Below are 21,338 nucleotides of genomic sequence, written 5' to 3'. Positions count from 1 at the left end.
AGAGCAAGAGCAGTGACTGGGTGAGGTAGTTGATCTGAGTTAGATTGCTCTATTGCTTTCTTGTTTGACTCCCTTTCATCATGTTTCCTCGTATGATAATTTGCACTGTTCAATGCACAGTTTTACTATTATGTTTGGTCCAGAAATCAGCTAATTTTGGCACCAATGCCTATAATTCAGTATTTTAAGATAACTCATTAAAGAACAGATCTCAATTATTTGGAAAACTCCCAAAAAAGTGTAAGAAACGCTTTTAGTCATAATACAAAAAATAACGAGGGTAACTCTGAAAACTTGTCATCTGATGTTTCGTCAACAGTCTTTTATCACTGATGTCAAGATATTAATGCAAAAAATGGCTTATTCCAAGACATAAATTAAAATAAGTTGTTAAAACAGTCAATCTGTTGAGGTGCAGCTTTGCTCATAACCATCATGACAATCACCACTACCATCTTGCTCATCACCATCATGACCACCACCACCACCACCATCACTGTGCTTTTCACTATCATCAACATCACTGCTCATAACCATCAAGACGATCACCACTACCATCTTGCTCATCACCATCATGACCAACACTATCACCGTGTTTATCACCATCACCACCATCACCGTGCTCATAACCATCATGACAATCAATACTACCATCTTGCTCATCACCATCATGACCATCAACACGACCATCAACGTGCTTAATACCATCATGAAAATCACCAATACCATCTTGCTCATCACCAACTTGACCACAACCACCAACAAAACCAAGCTCATAACCATCATGACAATCACCACTACCATCTTGCTCGTCACCATCATGACCATCAACACGACCATTACCGTTCTTATTACCATCATCACCATCACCACTATCACCGTGTTCATAACCATCATAACAATTACCACTACCATCTTTCTCATCACCATTATGCCAACCAGCACCACTGTGCTTATCACCATCACACCCACCATCACCGTGCTCATAACCATCAGGACAATCACCACAACCATCTTGCTCATCACCATCATAACCATCACCGTGCTTATCACCATCACAATGCTCATAACCATTACGACATTCACGACTACCATCATGACTATCAACACCACGATCACCATGCTTATCACCATCATCGTGCTTATAACAATCATGACAATCACCACTACCATCTTGCTCATCACCATGTTGACCACCACCACCACCATCAACCACCACAATCACCACCATAAACGGGCTCATAACCATTATGACTATCGCCACTATTATCATGCACACTACCATCATGAACACCATTACCGTGATTGTCACCATCACAACCATCACCGTACTCATAACAATCATGACAATCACCACTACCACCTTTCTCATCATTATCATTACCACCACCATCACTATTACCGTGCTTATCACCATCATTATCACCATCACCACCATCACCGTGCTCATGATCATCATGACAATCACCAATACCATCCTGCTCATTACCAACATAACTACCATCAACTCCATCACCGTGCATATTACCATCACTATGTTCATAACCATCATGACAATCACCACTATCACCGTACATATCGCCATCATTGTGCTCATAACGTTCCTGACAACCCCCACAACCATCTCATCACCATCATGACCACCAGCATCACCGTGCTTATCACCATCGTCACCATCACCAAGCTCATTACCATCATGATAATCATCACTAACACCTTGCTCATTACCATCCTGACTTTTACCACCACCATCCACCGCCGTTCTTATCACCATCACCACCATCATGCGCTCATAACTATCATGACAATCACCACTACCATCTTGCTCATCACAATCATGCCTACTAACGCCACTGTGGTTATCACCATCAACGCGCTCATAACCATCATAACAATCACCACTACCATCTTGCTAATCACCATCATGCCCACCAACACCACCGTGCTTATCAACAACACCACCATCACAGTGCCTAAAAGCATTATGACAATCACCACTACCATCTTGCTCATCACCATCATGACCATCACCACTTTCACCGTGTTTATCACCATCACCGTGCTCATAACCCTCATGACAATCACCACTACCATCTTGCTCATCACTATCATGACCACAACCACCATCACAGTGGTCATGACAATCATGGCAATCACCAATATCATCTTGCTCATCACCAACATGACCACCATCATCACCATCACAGTGCATATCACCATCACCGAGCTCATAACCATCATGACAATCATCATTAGCATCTTGCTCATTACCATTATGACCTCCACCACCACCATCCACCGCCGTTCTTATCACCATCACCACCATCAACGCGCTCATAACAACCATAACAATCACCACTTCCATCTTGCTCATCTGACATCACCATCATGCTCACCAACACCGCCGTGCTTATCACCATAACCACCATCACAGTGCTTACAACCATCATAACAATCACCACTACCATCTTGCTCATCATCATCATGACCATCACCACCATCATCCCAATCACCACCATCAGCGTGCTCATAACCATCATGACAATCACCACTACCATCTTGCTCATTACCATATTGATCACCACCACCATCATCCACCGCCGTTCTTATCACCATCACCACCATCAACTCGCTCATCACCATCATGACCATCACCACTGTCACCGTGCTTATCACCATCATCACCATCACCGTGCTCATAACCATTATGACAATCACCACTACCATCTTGCTCATCATCATCATGACCATCACCACCATCAACTTGCTTATCACCATCACCACAATATTGTGCTGATAACTTTCATGACAATCACCTCTACTATCTTGCTCATTACCATCATGACCACCACCATCACCGTGCTTGTCACCATCATGACCACCATCATCACCGTGCTTGTCACCATCATGACCATCACCGTGCTGATAACCATCATGACAATCACTACTTCCATCTTGCTCATCACCATTACCACGACTAACACCGTGCCTATTACCATCATCACCATCACCACTATCACAGTGCTTATCACCATCATGACCATCACTTTGCTGATAACCATCATGACAATCACCACTACCATCTTACTCATCACCATCATGACCACCAGCATCACCGTGCTTATCACCATCATCACCATCACCGTGCTCATAACCATCATGATAATCACCACTACCATCTTGCTCATCACCATCATGACCATCACCTACACAATCACCGTGCTTATCACCATCACCACCATCACCATGCTCATAACAATCGCAACAATTACCACTACCATCTTGCTTATCACCATCATAATCACCACCATCACAGTGCTTATCACCATCATCATGCTCTTAACCATTAAGACAATAACCACTACGATCGTGATCATTACCATCACTGTGCTAATCGCCATCATCCCTATCACCACCACCACCACTGTGCTCATAACCATCTTGACAATCAACAATTCCATCTTGTTCATCACCATTACGACCACTGCCACCACCATCACCGTGCGATTCACCGTCATCATCATCACCATGCTCATAACCATCATGACAATCACCACTACCATCTTGCTCATCACCAGTCATAACCACCACCACCACCACCATCACCGTGCTTATCACAAATATCACCATCACCATGCTCATAACCATCATGGCAATCACCACTACCATCTTGCTCATCACCATCATGACCACAATCATGACCGTGGATTTCACCATCATGACCATCACCACAATCACCGTGCTCATAACTATCATGATAATCACAACTACCATTTTGCTCATCACCATCATGGCCACCACCACCACCACCACCACCACCATGCTAACCACCATCACCACCATCACCGTGCTCATAACCATCATGACAATCACCACTACCATCTTGCCCATCACCAATATGACCACCATCACCAACATCATCGTGGATATCACCATCACCACCATCACTATGCTCATAACCATCATGCTAATCACCACTACCATCTTGCTCATCACCATCATGATCAACACCTTCACCATCACCGTGCTTATCACCATCATCACCATCACCACCATCACCGTCCTGATAACCGTCATGACAATCACCAATACCATCTTGCTCATCACCATCATGAACACCACCATCACCGTGCTTATAGCCATCATCACAATCACCACCATCCCCGTGCCCATAACCATCATGACAATCACCACTTCCATCTTGTTTATCACCATCATGACCACCACCACAACCACCATTACCGTGCTCATAATCAACATGAAAATCACCACTACCATCTTGCTCATCACCATCATGACCACCACACCCACCATCACCGTGGTAATCACCAACATCACAATCGCCAACATCACTGTGCTCATAACCATCAAGACAATCACCACTACCATCTTGCTCATCACCATCATGACCACTACCATCACAATCATCTTCTTTATCACCATCACCACCATCACCGTGCTCATAACCGTCATGACAATCACCACTACCATCTTGGTCATCACCAATATGACCATCACCACCATCACTGTGCTTATTACCATCATCACTATCACCACCATCTCCTTGCTCATAACCATCATGACAGTCACAACTACCATCTTGCTCATCACCATTATGACACCACCATCACCATGCTTATTACCATCATGACCATCAACACCATCACCGTGTTCATAACCATCATGGCAATCACCACTACCATCTTGCTCATCACCATCATGACCACAATCATGACCGTGGATTTCACCATCATGACCATCACCACAATCACCGTGCTCATATCTATCATGATAATCACAACTACCATTTTGCTCATCACCATCATGACCACCACCACCACCACCACCACCACCACCACCACCATAACCATGCTAATCACCATCACCACCATCACCGTGCTCATAACCATCATGACAATCACCACTACCATCTTGCCCATCACCAATATGACCACCATCACCAACATCATCGTGGATATCACCATCACCACCATCACTATGCTCATAACCATCATGCTAATCACCACTACCATCTTGCTCATCACCATCATGACCAACACCTTCACCATCACCGTGCTTATCAACATCATCACCATCACCACCATCACCGTCCTGATAACCATCATGACAATCACCAATACCATCTTGCTCATCACCATCATGAACACCACCATCACCGTGCTTATAGCCATCATCACAATCACCACCATCCCCGTGCCCATAACCATCATGACAATCACCACTTCCATCTTGTTTATCACCATCATGACCACCACCACAACCACCATTACCGTGCTCATAACCAACATGAAAATCACCACTACCATCTTGCTCATCACCATCATGACCACCACACCCACCATCACCGTGGTAATCACCAACATCACAATCGCCAACATCACTGTGCTCATAACCATCAAGACAATCACCACTACCATCTTGCTCATCACCATCATGACCATCACCACCATCACTGTGCTTATGACCATCATCACCATCACCACCATCTTCTTGCTCATAGCCATCATGACAGTCAAAACTACCATCGCGCTCATCACCATTATGACACCACCATCACCATGCTTATCACAATCATGACATCACCAACATCAGCGTGTTCATAACCATTATGACAATCACAACTACCATCTTGCTCATCACCAACATCACCGTGGATATCACCAACACAACCATCACAATGATAATAACCATCATGACAATCACCACTACTATCTTGCTCATTACTTTCATGACCATCACCTACACAATCACCGTGCTTATCACCATAATCACCATCACCACCATCACCATGCTCATAACCATCACAACAATCACCACTACCATCTTGCTTACTACCATCATAATCACCACCATCACAGTGCTTATCACCATCATTATGCTCTTAACCATTAAGACAATAACCACTACCATCTTGAGCATTACCATCACTGTGCTTATCGCCATCATCCCTATCACCGCCACCACCATCACTGTGCTTTTCACCGTCATCATCATCACCATGCTCATAACCATCATGACAATCACCACTACCATCTTGCTCATCACCAGTCATAACCACCACCACCACCATCACCGTGCTTATCACCATTATCACCATCACCATGCTCATAACCATCATGGCAATCACCACTACCATCTTGCTCATCACCATCATGACCACCACCACGACCATGGATTTCACCATCATGACCATCACCACAATCACCGTGCTCATAACTATCATGATAATCACCACTACCATCTTGCTCATCACCATCATGACCACCACCACCACCACCATAACCATGCTAATCACCATCATCACCATCAGCACCATCACTGTGCTCATGACCATCATGACAATCACCACTACCATCTTGCCCATCACCAATATGACCACCATCACCAACATCATCGTGGATATCACCATCACCACCATCACTATGCTCATAACCATCATGCTTATCACCACTACCATCTTGCTCATCACCATCATGACCAACACCTTCACCATCACCGTGCTTATCACCATCATCACCATCACCACCATCACCAACATCACCGTGCTCATAACCAGCATGACAATCACCAATACCATCTTGTTCATCACCATCATGACCACCACTTCCATTACTGTGCTTATCACCGTCATCACCAACACCGTGCTCATAACCATCATGACAATCATCACTACCATCTTGCTCATCAACATCATGAACACCACCATCACCGTGCTTATAGCCATCATCACAATCACCAACATCCCCGTGCCCATAATCATCATGACAATTATCACTTTCAACTTGTTTATCACCATCATGACCACCACCACAACCACAATAACCGTGCTCATAACCAATATGACAATCACCACTACCATATTGCTCATCAACATCATGACCACCTACCTTACCGTGATTATCCCCACCATCACTGTGCCCATAACCATCATGACTATCACCACTACCATCTTGCTCATCACCAACATGACCACCCCCACCAACATCGCTGTTGATATCACTATCACTCACCATTATCTTCTTGCTAATCACCATCATAACCACCACCATCACCGTCTTTATCACCATCATCATGCTCATAACCATCATGACAATCACCACTACCATCTTGCTCATTACCATCATGACCACCTCTGTCACCGTGCTTATCACCATCACCACAATCACCGTGCTCATAACCATCATGACAATCACCACTATCATCTTGCTCATCACTATCATGACCACCACCATCACCATCATCACCATCAACGTGCTCATGACCATCATTACAATCACCACTACCATCTTGCTCATCACCATCATGACCACCACCACCACCATCACCGTGGATATCACCATCACCCCCATCACCATGCTCATAACCATCATGACTTCACCACTACCATCTTATTCATCACCATCATGACCATCACCATCACCATTCTTATCACCATCACCACCATCACCTCAATCACCATGCTCATAATTATCATGCCAAAAGCTTATCGCCATCATGACCACCACCATCATCGTACTTATCACCATCATCACCATCACCACAATCACCGTGCTCATAACCATCATGACAATCACAACTACCATCTAGCTCATCACCATCATGACCACCACCACAACCACCACCATGCTCATCACCATCATGACCACCACCATCACCATCACCAACATCACCGTGCTCATAACCATCATGACAATCACCAATACCATCTTGTTCATCACCATCATGACCACCACTTCCATTACTGTGCTTATCACCGTCATCACCAACACCGTGCTCATAACCATCATGACAATCATCACTACCATCTTGCTCATCAACATCATGAACACCACCATCACCGTGCTTATAGCCATCATCACAATCACCAACATCCCCGTGCCCATAATCATCATGACAATTATCACTTTCAACTTGTTTATCACCATCATGACCACCACCACAACCACAATAACCGTGCTCATAACCAATATGACAATCACCACTACCATATTGCTCATCAACATCATGACCACCTACCTTACCGTGATTATCCCCACCATCACTGTGCCCATAACCATCATGACTATCACCACTACCATCTTGCTCATCACCAACATGACCACCCCCACCAACATCGCTGTTGATATCACTATCACTCACCATTATCTTCTTGCTCATCACCATCATAACCACCACCATCACCGTCTTTATCACCATCATCATGCTCATAACCATCATGACAATCACCACTACCATCTTGCTCATCACCATCATGACCACCTCTGTCACCGTGCTTATCACCATCACCACAATCACCGTGCTCATAACCATCATGACAATCACCACTATCATCTTGCTCATCACTATCATGACCACCACCATCACCATCATCACCATCAACGTGCTCATGACCATCATTACAATCACCACTACCATCTTGCTCATCACCATCATGACCACCACCACCACCATCACCGTGGATATCACCATCACCACCATCACCATGCTCATAACCATCATGACTTCACCACTACCATCTTATTCATCACCATCATGACCATCACCATCACCATTCTTATCACCATCACCACCATCACCTCAATCACCATGCTCATAATTATCATGCCAAAAGCTTATCGCCATCATGACCACCACCATCATCGTACTTATCACCATCATCACCATCACCACAATCACCGTGCTCATAACCATCATGACAATCACCACTACCATCTAGCTCATCACCATCATGACCACCACCACAACCACCACCATGCTCATCACCATCATGACCACCACCATCACCATCACCAACATCACCGTGCTCATAACCATCATGACCACCACCATCACCGTGTTTATCACAGTCATCACCATCACCACCATCACCGTGCTCATAACCATCATGAGAATCACCACTTCCATCTTGCTCATCACCATCATGACTACCACCACCACCATCGCTGTGGTTAACACCATCATCACCATCACCATTCTCAAAACCCTCATTGCAATTACCACTACCATCATGACCATCTCCACCACCATCACCGTGCTTATAACCATCATGACATTCACCAATACCATCTTATTCATCACCATCATGACTATAACCATGACCATCACCACTCGTATCACCATAATCACCATCACCACCTTCACCATGCTCATAACCATCATGACAATTACCACTGCCATCTTGCTCATCACCATCATGACCACCACCATCATCGTGCTTATCACCATCATCACCATCACCTCAATCACCGTGCTCATAACCATCATGACAATCACCATCTAGCTCATAACCATCATGACAATCACCACTACCATCTTGCTCATCACTATCATGACCACCACCATCACCGTGCTTATCACCATCAGCACGCCACCACCACCATTTCCGTGCTCACCACCATTAGTCACTGAAACATGAAACCAATGCAGTCACAAATTCTCATAAAACTCTTGTATATAATTGAAATAAATATCACCATTAAAGAGGCAAATATCACATAAATTATATAAATAAACGTGCTACACTACCATCTTGCTCATCACCATCATGATCACCACAATCATGATCACCACCATCACCATCACCGTGCTTATCACCATCATCACCATCACAACCATCACCGTGCTCATAACCATGATGACAATCACCACTACCATCTTGCTAATCACCATCATGACCACCACCATCATTACCACCGTGCTTGCCACCATAAGCACATCCACCACCACCACCATGTTTACCACCATAAGCACATCCACCTACACCGTGTTTCCCAGCATAAGCACACCCACCACCACCGTGTTCCCTAGCATCAGCACATCCACCACCACCATGCTTCCCAGCATCAGCACATCCACCATCATTGTGCTTACCACCACAAGTACATCCACCACCACCGTGCTTCCCAGCATAAGCACACCAATCAACACCTTGCTCCCTAGCATAAGCACATCCACCACCACCGTGCTTCCCAGCATCAGCACATCCACCACTACCGTGCTTACCACCATAAGCACATCCACCATCACTGTGCTTCCCAGCATAAGCACACCCACCACCACCGTGCTTACCACCATAAACACATCCACCCTCACTGTGCTTCCCAGCATAAGCACACCCACCACCACCGTGCTTCCCACCATAAGCACATCCACCACCACCATGCTTCCCTGCATCAGCACATCCACCATCATTGTGCTTACCACCACAAGTACATCCACCACCACCGTGCTTCCCAGCATCAGCACATCCACCACCACCGTGCTTACCACCATAAGCACATCCACCACCACCGCGATTCTCAGCATCAGCACATCTACCACCACCATGCTTACCACCATAAATACATCAACAATCACCGTGCTTACCACCATAAGCACATCCACCACCACCGTGCTTACCACCATAAGTACATCCACCACCACCGTGCTTACCACCATAAATACATCCACTACCACCGTGCTTACCACCATAAGCACATCCACCACCACCGTGCTTCCCAGCATCAGCACATCTACCACCACCGTGCTTACCACCATAAGCACATCCACCATCACTGTGCTCACCACCAAAAGCAGCTTAGGTACTATTGACAAGACTTTTAAAGAGCTTCAAATGTTAGCTTAGGGATAATCATCATTACCATCATCATCATCATCATCAACATCATCATCACAACAACCACCAGCACCATCATCATCAACGTTACAATCATCAGCTAAATGCAATACCAAAATCACAATCCATTTCATTTTCATTGTAATGACTTTGTTTACCTGGTCAAGTTCAGCTGTTGCATCTTCATTGCCTGTACACCCATAGCCAACTCCACAGCAAGAGGCATCTTTTAAGGTGGGATGGTTTAAGACACGTCTAGTAATGCAGTAGCTGAAAAAGTGAAACAGATGGAGTCTCTTATTTTAGTTAAGAATGTATGCATAATCAAATCAAGTATCAAATCATGTATCTTTTTGTAAAATAATAGTCATGTTATTTGATTTTTTTCTTTTATTGTACATTCATAAGCCATTTAGAATTTTATTATCTATACAATTGTACCAAAACTAAAACATGTAAAGTTTCATACATTTAGATCACTTTTTGTCATCAATACAAGCATTATCTATATATTTACCTAAAGGTGCTTAGTTCCATACACTTTGATCACCCGCTTCAATCCAGCTTTCAAGATACTGTCATCAGTGAGTTATCACCCATAACCAACCAGAATGCATGTGTCATCACTTCAAGTGGACAGTTGGGCACTTCCCCGGAGTGCAGTGGGCACAGAAACAAATTTGAACTGAGATGCAGTCATTTATTTCAATAAAGAGTTTATATGTAAAATTATAACAAGTAGCTTAATCAAACAAACACATATTAAACATATTTAGTGTTAATTACCTTATATTATTTAATGGTTACTGTAATAAACAAGAGCTGTCACAGAGACAGCTCGCGCGCTCGACTATTCCGCCCTTTTTTAGTGTAAGGATTGAAAAGTTTTGGCGAAACATGCATGGATCACTGTTAGATTAGATTTCAATGCAATACATGATGTGCTGAGATATTAACATAAATGCGGTTACATGCAAAATTTTAACCAGAATTTTTAAGTGTAATAATAAAGGGCCATTATTTGCAAAAAACAGTTATCTAACTTATTATTCAATTAGACTGGGTGGTTGAATACCATTGTATAAAGTCTCAATGCAATACATCAAGTAGTTGCTCAGATATTATCCTATACATATGCTAACATGCAAGACCGTAACCAGAATTTCTAAGTCGCATAATAAAGGGGCAAAAATTATACAATATGAAAGATAGAGTTATCTTACTTGATTTAATAAGAAGGTTAAATGGTTGGGAGCCTGTGTGTAAAGTTTCTATGCAATACATGATGTATTTGCTGAAGCATTGACTAAAAAGTGGTAGCATGCAAAACCTTAACCAGAATTTCTATGTTGAATAAAAAGGCCATTTCTTGAATTTAATGCAAACTAGAGTTATCTTACTTGGTTATTTACGTAGATTGGATGGTTGAGTACCATTTTATGAAGTCTCAATGCAATTCATCCAGTAGTTGCTGAGATATTAACCTATGTGTGCTTACATGCAAAACCTTAACCAGAATTTCTGAGTTGAATAATAAAGGGCAATTATTTGCATTAAATGCAAACTATAGTTATCTTATTTGGTAAATTAAGTAGATTGGTTGGTTGAGTACCATTGTATCAAGTCTCAATGCAATACCTAAAGCAGTTGCTGAGATATTAAGCTATGCGTGCTTGCACGCAAAACCTTAACTAGATGAACTAGATGAACAGTAGCCCAGTGATTTTACCCTTATATGAACGTCATCTCATAGAGTTGTCCAGTGATTTAACCCTAGTATGAACAACTTCTCATACAGTAGCCCAGTGATTTAACCATAGTACAAACGTCATCTCATACATAAGCCCAGTGATTTTACCCTAGTATGGAGGTCTTCGCATACAGTAGCCCAATGATTTAACCATAGTATAAACGTCATCTCATACATAAGCCCAGTGATTTTACCCTAGTATGGAGGTCTTCGCATACAGTAGCCCAGTGATTTAACCATAGTACAAACGTCATCTCATACATAAGCCCAGTGATTTTACCCTAGTATGGAGGTCTTCGCATACAGTAGCCCAGTGATTTTACCCTAGTATGGAGGTCTTCGCATACAGTAGCCCAGTGATTTTACCCTAGTATGGAGGTCTTCGCATACAGTAGCCCAGTGATTTTACCCTAGTATGGAGGTCTTCGCATACAGTAGCCCAGTGATTTAACCATAGTATAAACGTCATCTCATACAGTAGCCCAATGATTTAACCCTGGTATGAACGACATCTCATACAGTAGCCCTGTGATTTAACCCTAGCATGAACGTCATCTCATACAGTAGGCCAAGTGATTTAATCCTAGTATGAACGACAACTCATACAGTAGACCTGTGATTTAACCCTAGTATGAACGACATCACATACAGTAGTACAGTGATTTAACCCTAGTACGAACGTCATCTCATATAATAGTACAGTGATTTAACCCTAGTATGAACGTCATCCCGAACATTAGCCAAATGCTTTAACCCTGGTATGAACGACATCCCATGCAGTAGCCCTGTGATTTAACCCTAGAAAAGAACGTCATCTCATACAGTAGGCCAGTGATTTAACCCTAGTATGAACGACATCTCATACAGTAGCCCTGTGATTTAACCCTAGTATGAACGACATCTCATACAGTAGCCCTGTGATTTAACCAGAGCATGAACGACATTTCATACAATAGGCCATTATTTAACCCTAGTATGAACGACATCTCATACAGTAGCCCTGTGATTTAACCCTAGTATGAACGACATCACATACAGTTGTCCAATGATTTAACCCGAGTATGAACGTCATCTCATACTGTAGCTCAGTGATTTAACCCTAATATGAACGTCATCTAATACTAGAATGTACGTCGTCTCATCCAGTAGCTTAATAATTTAACCCTAGGCTGAACGTCTTCTCATACAGTAGCCCAGTGATTTAGCCATTGTATGAACGTCATCTGATACAGTTGTCCAGTGATTTAACCCTAGTATGAACATCATCTCATACAGTAGCCCAGTAATTTAACCCTAGTATGAACATCTTCTCATACAGTATCCCAGTGATTTAACCATAGTACAAACGTCATCTCATACAGTAGCCGTGTGATTTTACCCTAATATAAACGTAATCTCATACAGTAGCCCAGTGATTTTACCCTAGTATGGAGGTCTTCTCATACAGTAGCCCAGTGATTTAACCATAGTACAAACGTCATCTCATACAGTAGCCGTGTGATTTTACCCTAATATAAACGTCATCTCATACATAAGCCCAGTGATTTTACCCTAGTATGGAGGTTTTGGCATACAGTAGCCCAGTGATTTAACCATAGTACAAACGTCATCTCATACAGTAGCCGTGTGATTTTACCCTAGTATGAACGTTCATGCAAGGATTAAATCACTGGGCTACAGTATGAGATGACGTTCATACTAGGGTTAAATCTTCTGCTACTGTATGAGATGACGTTTATACTATGGTTAAAGCACTGGGCTACTGTATGAGAGGACGTTTATACTAGGGTTAAATCACTGGGCTACTGTATGAGATGACGTTCATACTAGCGTTAAAACACTCTCCAACTGTATGAGATATCGTTCATGCAAGGGTTAAATCACAGGGCTACAGTTTGAGATGACGTTCATACTAGGGTTAAATCATTCTGCTACTGTATGAGATGACGTTCATAAAAGGGTTAATCTACAGGGTTACTGTATGAGATGACGTTTTTACTAGGGTAAAATCACACGGCTACTGTATAAATGACGATCATTCTAGGGTTAAATCAGTTGGCTACTCTTTGGGATGACGTTCATATAAGAGGTAAATCACTGGGCTTCTGTATGAGATGACGTTCATACAAGGGTTAAATCACAGGGTTACTGTATGAGATGACGTTCATACTAGGGTTAAATTACTGGGCTACTCTATGAGATGATGTTCATACTAGTGTTAAATCACTGGGCTACTGTATGCGAAGACGTTCACACTAGGGTAAAATCGCTGGGCTACTGTATGAGATGACGTTTATACTAGGGTAAAATCACACGGCTACTGTATGAGATGACGTTTATACTATGGTTAAATCACTTGGCTACTGTATGAGATAACGTTCTTACTAGTGTTAAAACACTGGGCTAATGTATGAGATGACGTTCATACTATGGTAAAATCACTGAGCTACTGTATGAGATGGCTTTCATACTAGGGTTAAATCATTGGGCTACTGTATGAGATGACGTTCATACTAGGGTTATAAGATGACGTTCATACTAGGGTTAAATCACTTGGCTACAGTATGAGATGACGTTCATACTAGGGTTAAATCACTAGATAACTGTATTAGGTGACTTTCATACTAGGGTTAAATCACTGGGCTACTGTATGAGATGACGTTCATACTAGGGTTAAATCACTGGGCTACTGTATGAGATGACGTTCATACTAGGGTTAAATCATTGGCCAACTGTATGAAATAAAGTTCATGCAAGGGTTAAATCACTGGACTGCAGTATGAGATGACGTTCATACTAGGGTTAAATCATTCTGCTACTGTATTAGATGACGTTTATACTATGGTTAAAGCACTGGACTACTGTATGAGATGATGTTCATACTAGGGTTAAATCACTGGGCTTCTGTATGAGATGGCGTTCATTCTAGGGTTAAGTCACTAGCCAACTGTATGAGATAACGTTCATGCAAGGGTTAAATCACTGGGCTACAGTATGAGATGACGTTCATACTAGGGTTAAATCATTCTGTTACTGTATGAGATGACGTTTATACTATGGTTAAAGCACTGGGCTACTGTGTGAGATGACGTTCATACTAGGGTTAAATCACTGGGCTACTGTATGAGATGACGTTCATACTTGGGCTAAATCACTGGGCTACTGTATGAGAAGACGTTCATACTAGGGTTAAATCACTGGGCTATATTATGAGATGACGTTCATACTAGGGTTAAATCACTGGACAACTGTATGAGATGACGTTCATACAAGGGTTTAATCACTGGGCTACTGTATCAGAAGACGTTCAAAATAGGGTTAAATCACTGGGCTACTGTATGAGATGACGTTCATACTAGGATAAAATCACACGGCTACTGTATGAGATGACGTTTATACTAGGGTTAAATCACTGGTCTACTGTATACGAAGACGTTCATACTAAGGTAAAATCACACGGCTACTGTATGAGATGACGTTTATATTAGGGTAAAATCACACAGCTACTGTATGAGAAGATGTTCATACTAGGGTTAAATCACTGGGCTTCTGTATGAGATGGCGTTCATTCTAGGGTTAAGTCACTAGCCAACTGTATGAGATAACGTTCATGCAAGGGTTAAATCACTGGGCTTCAGTATGAGATGACGTTCATACTAGGGTTAAATCATTCTGTTACTGTATGAGATGACGTTTATGCTATGGTTAAAGCACTGGGCTACTGTGTGAGATGACGTTCATACTAGGGTTAAATCACTGGGCTACTGTATGAGATGACGTTCATACTTGGGCTAAATCACTGGGCTACTGTATGAGAAGACGTTCATACTAGGGTTAAATCACTGGGCTATATTATGAGATGACGTTCATACTAGGGTTAAATCACTGGACAACTGTATGAGATGACGTTCATACAAGGGTTTAATCACTGGGCTACTGTATCAGAAGACGTTCAAAATAGGGTTAAATCACTGGGCTACTGTATGAGATGACGTTCATACTAGGATAAAATCACACGGCTACTGTATGAGATGACGTTTATACTAGGGTTAAATCACTGGTCTACTGTATACGAAGACGTTCATACTAAGGTAAAATCACACGGCTACTGTATGAGATGACGTTTATATTAGGGTAAAATCACACAGCTACTGTATGAGAAGATGTTCATACTAGGGTTAAATCACTGGGCTACTGTATGAGATGATGTTCATACTAGGGTTAAATCACTGGACAACTGTATCAGATGACGTTCATACAGTTGTTAAATCACTGGGCTACTGTGTGAGAAGACGTTCATTCTAGGGTTAAATCATTGGGCTACTGTATGAAACGACGTACATTTTAGTATTAGATGACGTTCATAATATGGTTAAATCACTGGGCTACAGTATGAGATGACGTTCATACTAGGGTTAAATCACTGGACAGCTGTATGAGAAGACGTTCATACTAGGGTTAAATCACTGGACAACTGTATCAAATGACATTCATACAAGGGTTAAATCACTGGGCTACTGTATGAGAAGACGTTCATACTAGGGTTAAATCATTGGGCTACTGTATGAGACGACGTTCATTTTAATATTAGATGACGTTCATATTAGGGTTAAATCACTGGGCTACAGTATGAGATGACGTTCACACTAGGGTTAAATCAATGGGCTACTGTATGAGATTATCTTCATTTTAGGGTTAAATCTTTGGGCTACTGTATGAGATGATGTTTATACTTGGGTTAAATCACTGGGATACTATTTGGAATGACGTTCATATTAGAGGTAAATCATTTGGCTACTGTATGTGAAGTCGTTTATACTAGGGTTAAATCACTGGGCTACTGTTTGAGATGACTTTTATACTAGGGTTAAATCACAGGGCTACTGTATGAGATGACGTTCATACTAGGGTTAAATCACAGGGCTACTGTATGAGATGACGTTTATACTAGGGTTAAATCACTGGTCTACTATTTGTGATGACGTTCATACTTGGGTTAAATCACTGGGCTACTTTATCAGATGACGATCATACTAGGGTTAAATCACTTGGCTACTCTTTGGGAGGACGTTCATATAAGAGGTAAATCACTGGGCTCCTGTATGAGATGATGTTCAAAATAGGGTAAAATCACTGGGCTACTTTATGAGATGACGGTCATACTAGGGTTAAATCACTGCACTACTGTATGAGATGACGTTCATGTTAGGGTTAAATCACTGGGCTACTGTATGAGATGACGTTCATACTCGGGTTCAATCACTGGGCTACTGTATGAAATGACGTTCATAGTAGGGTTAAATCAATGGGCTATATTCCAAGGTTCAAACCAAAGGATATTGTAATTTGTCATTTTATTTCAACCAATAGTCACATTTTTCGTAAGTATGTTATTCATATTCAAAGCCTTCGTAAGTTTAATACCATTAATATGAAAATAATTTTGTTGGTTTAACTTTCTGAGTCCATTATAATTTCCATATATAAACCTACAAACCTAATGAATCAATGTTATTTTTTCGACTATTAATTTCGTTTCAAGAGCTTGACTCCTTGGCTGTTATTAACATTTTAGTCTAGTTTTTCTAGTCTAGTCTAGTGTAATAGCAATTGAACTGCTTATAAGGTGTCTGTAATTTCTGATGTTGCGAATTCATGTGACAGACCAAGTAAATGTGGTTTTATTTCTTCTCTTCACAGTTGAAGTTCTCCAAATGTGTGAAGACACTCTGGGTAGACGAGTTCGTGGAGTTGTTTGGCAGTGAATGAGAGTTATAGAACGATAGAATGATTGATTTGTTTTTATTCCTGGTTTTGTAATCCGAACTGTTTTGTACAATTCTTGAACGGGCATTACCTACTGAATTATTAGATTGTTAATAGCAACGACATTATAAGCTGAATTGAATGTAAAATTTGATTGAATATATACAACTGTATGATTGTTCAAGACGTGTTTGTTTATATAATGCAAAGAAAGCTCTGACAAACTAATATTTTTTCAAATAATCAAAGGGTCATCAATGCAAAATATAACCCAAGCAGGAATGCCTATATCAATGCACTACTTCTGTAAGATTGGTACTTATATTCATGTGAAGTATCACTGAAATCACTCTAGCACTTTTGCTTTTGAGGACAAATTTTGTAACATCCATCCATTCATACACGATACATACATCCTGACAGAAAGCACGCTACCAACATGTCTCCTTTCCTCTGGTGGAGTAAGACATTATTAAACTAACAATGTAACGATGATGATGATGATGATGATGATGATGATGATGATGATGATGATGATGATGATGATGATGATGATGATGAATGCCTTTAGATTGTTAACACTTTTTAACCACATGACCTATATTGTACTTTCCAAATGAACTTGTTGTCTTAGAAAGACAAACATTTGTACCAAGTTTAATTTTAATCCTTTTTAAAAGAATTGAGTGGAAATGGGACATCTGAAGTGTTAAAATGTACATGGAGACAAACAATAACTTTCCTAGCAATTCAGTAATCACCTATCAGTTGTGTTGCCAAAGCAACTAGGAACTTAAATGGTGTGCATGTATTATATGTGTCTTTGGCCCTAAGCCACTTGTATACAAAGTTCCATATCTCTAGATTGCAAACTTCTTTGTTTATCGCAAGATCCATTTTTTCCCACTTGGACAGGAAGGCATTTACAATATTTCTGTTGCAATAGAAATCACGTTTTGTCTGATAAAAAAGAAAATGAAATGCATAATACCCCTAGTAGCGACGATAATGATGATCGTTTTCAAAATTAAAGTTCGGAAACGCGTCATGTTTTGCAAGAAATGTTTAGTGCAGATGCCACAACCTAATTTGAAAAGAACAACAAAGGTGTTTCTCTAAATGACTGTCAAATATCTGTTTTGAACGAGTCCTTGAGAACTAAGAAAACAGCAAATTTGTCCGCTTACAAATACACTTAAATCTGGAGCTTTACATTATTTAGTGCGGAGGAAAGCCGTAATGGCTGACTGGGGGTTTATCATCTTCGGTGCTGTTTGGTGCAGGAAGTTGAACAAATATTAAAAGAGAGACAGGAAATCAATGAACAGATTTCAGATATGCCACCCGATTTTGACCAGCGGTACGAACTGAAAATGCGAAGTGATTTAGAGCAACACTTGGAAAGACTGTTTTCATTGATGTGGAACGGCCCCACACACTGTATCGTAGTAAGACAATATGGTATGGCTTACATCCTGCAAGAACCGGCTACATGGCAGAACCGAAATAAAGATTTCTGAATGTCAATGTCACCGCTACAAAAACCTTTGGAGCAGGTAGCACTTGTCAATTAAAATGACCTACAATTGATAAAACCCAAGTTGCCCGTAGGAGCAGAATCAGATGTGTTTTGCAGATAAATGGGGGATAATCCAAACGATCAGTTGGTGTTCTCGTTGATTAAAGGTTAAACATTAGAATTCGAAACGATTCCATAACTCAATGGTATTAAACAAACAAATCCTCCTGTAAAAAACTTCCTTTTATGTTACAGGAAATATAATTTTGTTACAACAACAACCCAAAGAAGGTAAATCAGAACATAGATCCCATCAAGTACAATATCAAATAATCTACCCATCCAATACCATATCACATTATCTACCCAGCCAATACCATATCACATCATCTTACCATCCAATACCATATCACATTATTTACCCAGCCAATACCTTATCACATCATCTACCCAGCCACTAACATATCACATCATCTACCCATCAAAAACCATATCAAATCATCTAACCATCAAATACCTTATCACATTATCTACCTATCCAATACCATATCACATCATCTACCCATCCAATACCATATCACATTATATACCAATCCAATATCATATCACATCATCTACCTATCCAACTCTATATCACATTATCTACCCATCCAATACTATATCACATCATATACCCATCCAATACCATATCGGTCCATCTACCAATCCAATACCATGTCACATCATCTACCCAACCAATACCATATCACATTATCTACCCATCTAATACTATATCACATTATCTACCCATCCAATACCATATCATATCATCTACCAATTTAATACTATATCACATTGTCCACCCATCCGATACCATATCATATCATCTACCCATCCAATACTATATCACATCATCTATCCATCCAATACCTTATCACATCATATACCCATCCTATACCATATCACATAATCTACTAAACCAATACCATATCACATCATCTACCCATCCAATACTATATCACATCATCTACCAATCCAATACCATATCACATCATCTACCCATCCAATACCATATCACATCATCTACCCATCCAATACTATATCGCATTATCTACCCATCCAATACCATATCAAATTATTTACCTATCCAATACCATATCACATCATCTACCCATCCAATACTGTATCACTTCATCTACCCATCCAATACCATATCAAATCATCTACCCATCCAATACCATATCACATTATCTACCCATCCAATAATATATCACATCATCTACTAAACCAATGCTATATCTCAAACTATCTACCCATCAAATACCAAATTACATCATCTGCTAAACCAGTACCATGCTATATCATCTACCCAGCCAATACTATATCATACTATCTACCAATCCAATACCATATCACATCATCTACCCATCCAATACCATTTCACATCATCTACCCATCCAATACCATATCACATCATCTACCCATCCAATAATATATCGCATCATCTACTAAACCAATACTATATCTCATACTATCTACCCATCAAATACCATGTCACATCATTTTCCCATCCAATACCATATCACATCATCTTCTAAACCAATACTATGGTATATCATCTACCCAGCCAATACTATAGCATACCATCTACCCATCCAGTACTATATCACATTATCTACCCATCCAAT

The 21,338-nt window shown here is 41.1% G+C and overlaps 1 protein-coding gene across 1 annotated transcript; it reads right to left on the bottom strand.

The window, feature by feature from the left end:
• Positions 1-9,679: 9,679 nt before the first annotated feature.
• Positions 9,680-10,212, bottom strand: LOC128226011 (uncharacterized). The gene is made up of 2 exons (XM_052935911.1): positions 10,024-10,212; positions 9,680-9,919 (listed from the first exon to the last, which is right to left on the bottom strand). Exons 1-2 carry the CDS (start codon positions 10,210-10,212, stop codon positions 9,680-9,682), a joined length of 429 nt encoding a protein of 142 aa, XP_052791871.1.
• Between the last annotated feature and the right edge of the window lie 11,126 nt (positions 10,213-21,338).

This window comes from Mya arenaria, chromosome 1, assembly GCF_026914265.1.
Source record: "Mya arenaria isolate MELC-2E11 chromosome 1, ASM2691426v1".
In the NCBI taxonomy this organism is placed as follows: domain Eukaryota; kingdom Metazoa; phylum Mollusca; class Bivalvia; order Myida; family Myidae; genus Mya; species Mya arenaria.
Note: the sequence above shows the minus strand (reverse complement) of the source record. Positions and strands in the feature narration are given on the sequence as shown.

Excerpts from the sequence above, each read along its gene's own strand:
- LOC128226011 (XM_052935911.1), bottom strand. The coding sequence starts at position 10,212 with ATGATGGTGGATGTGCTGATGCAGGGAAGCATGGTGGTGGTGGATGTG. Across the intron at positions 9,920-10,023 it reads TGGTGGATGTGCTTATGGTG|CACGGTGGTGGTGGATGTAC; the intron begins GTAAGCACGGTA and ends TATGCTGGGAAG.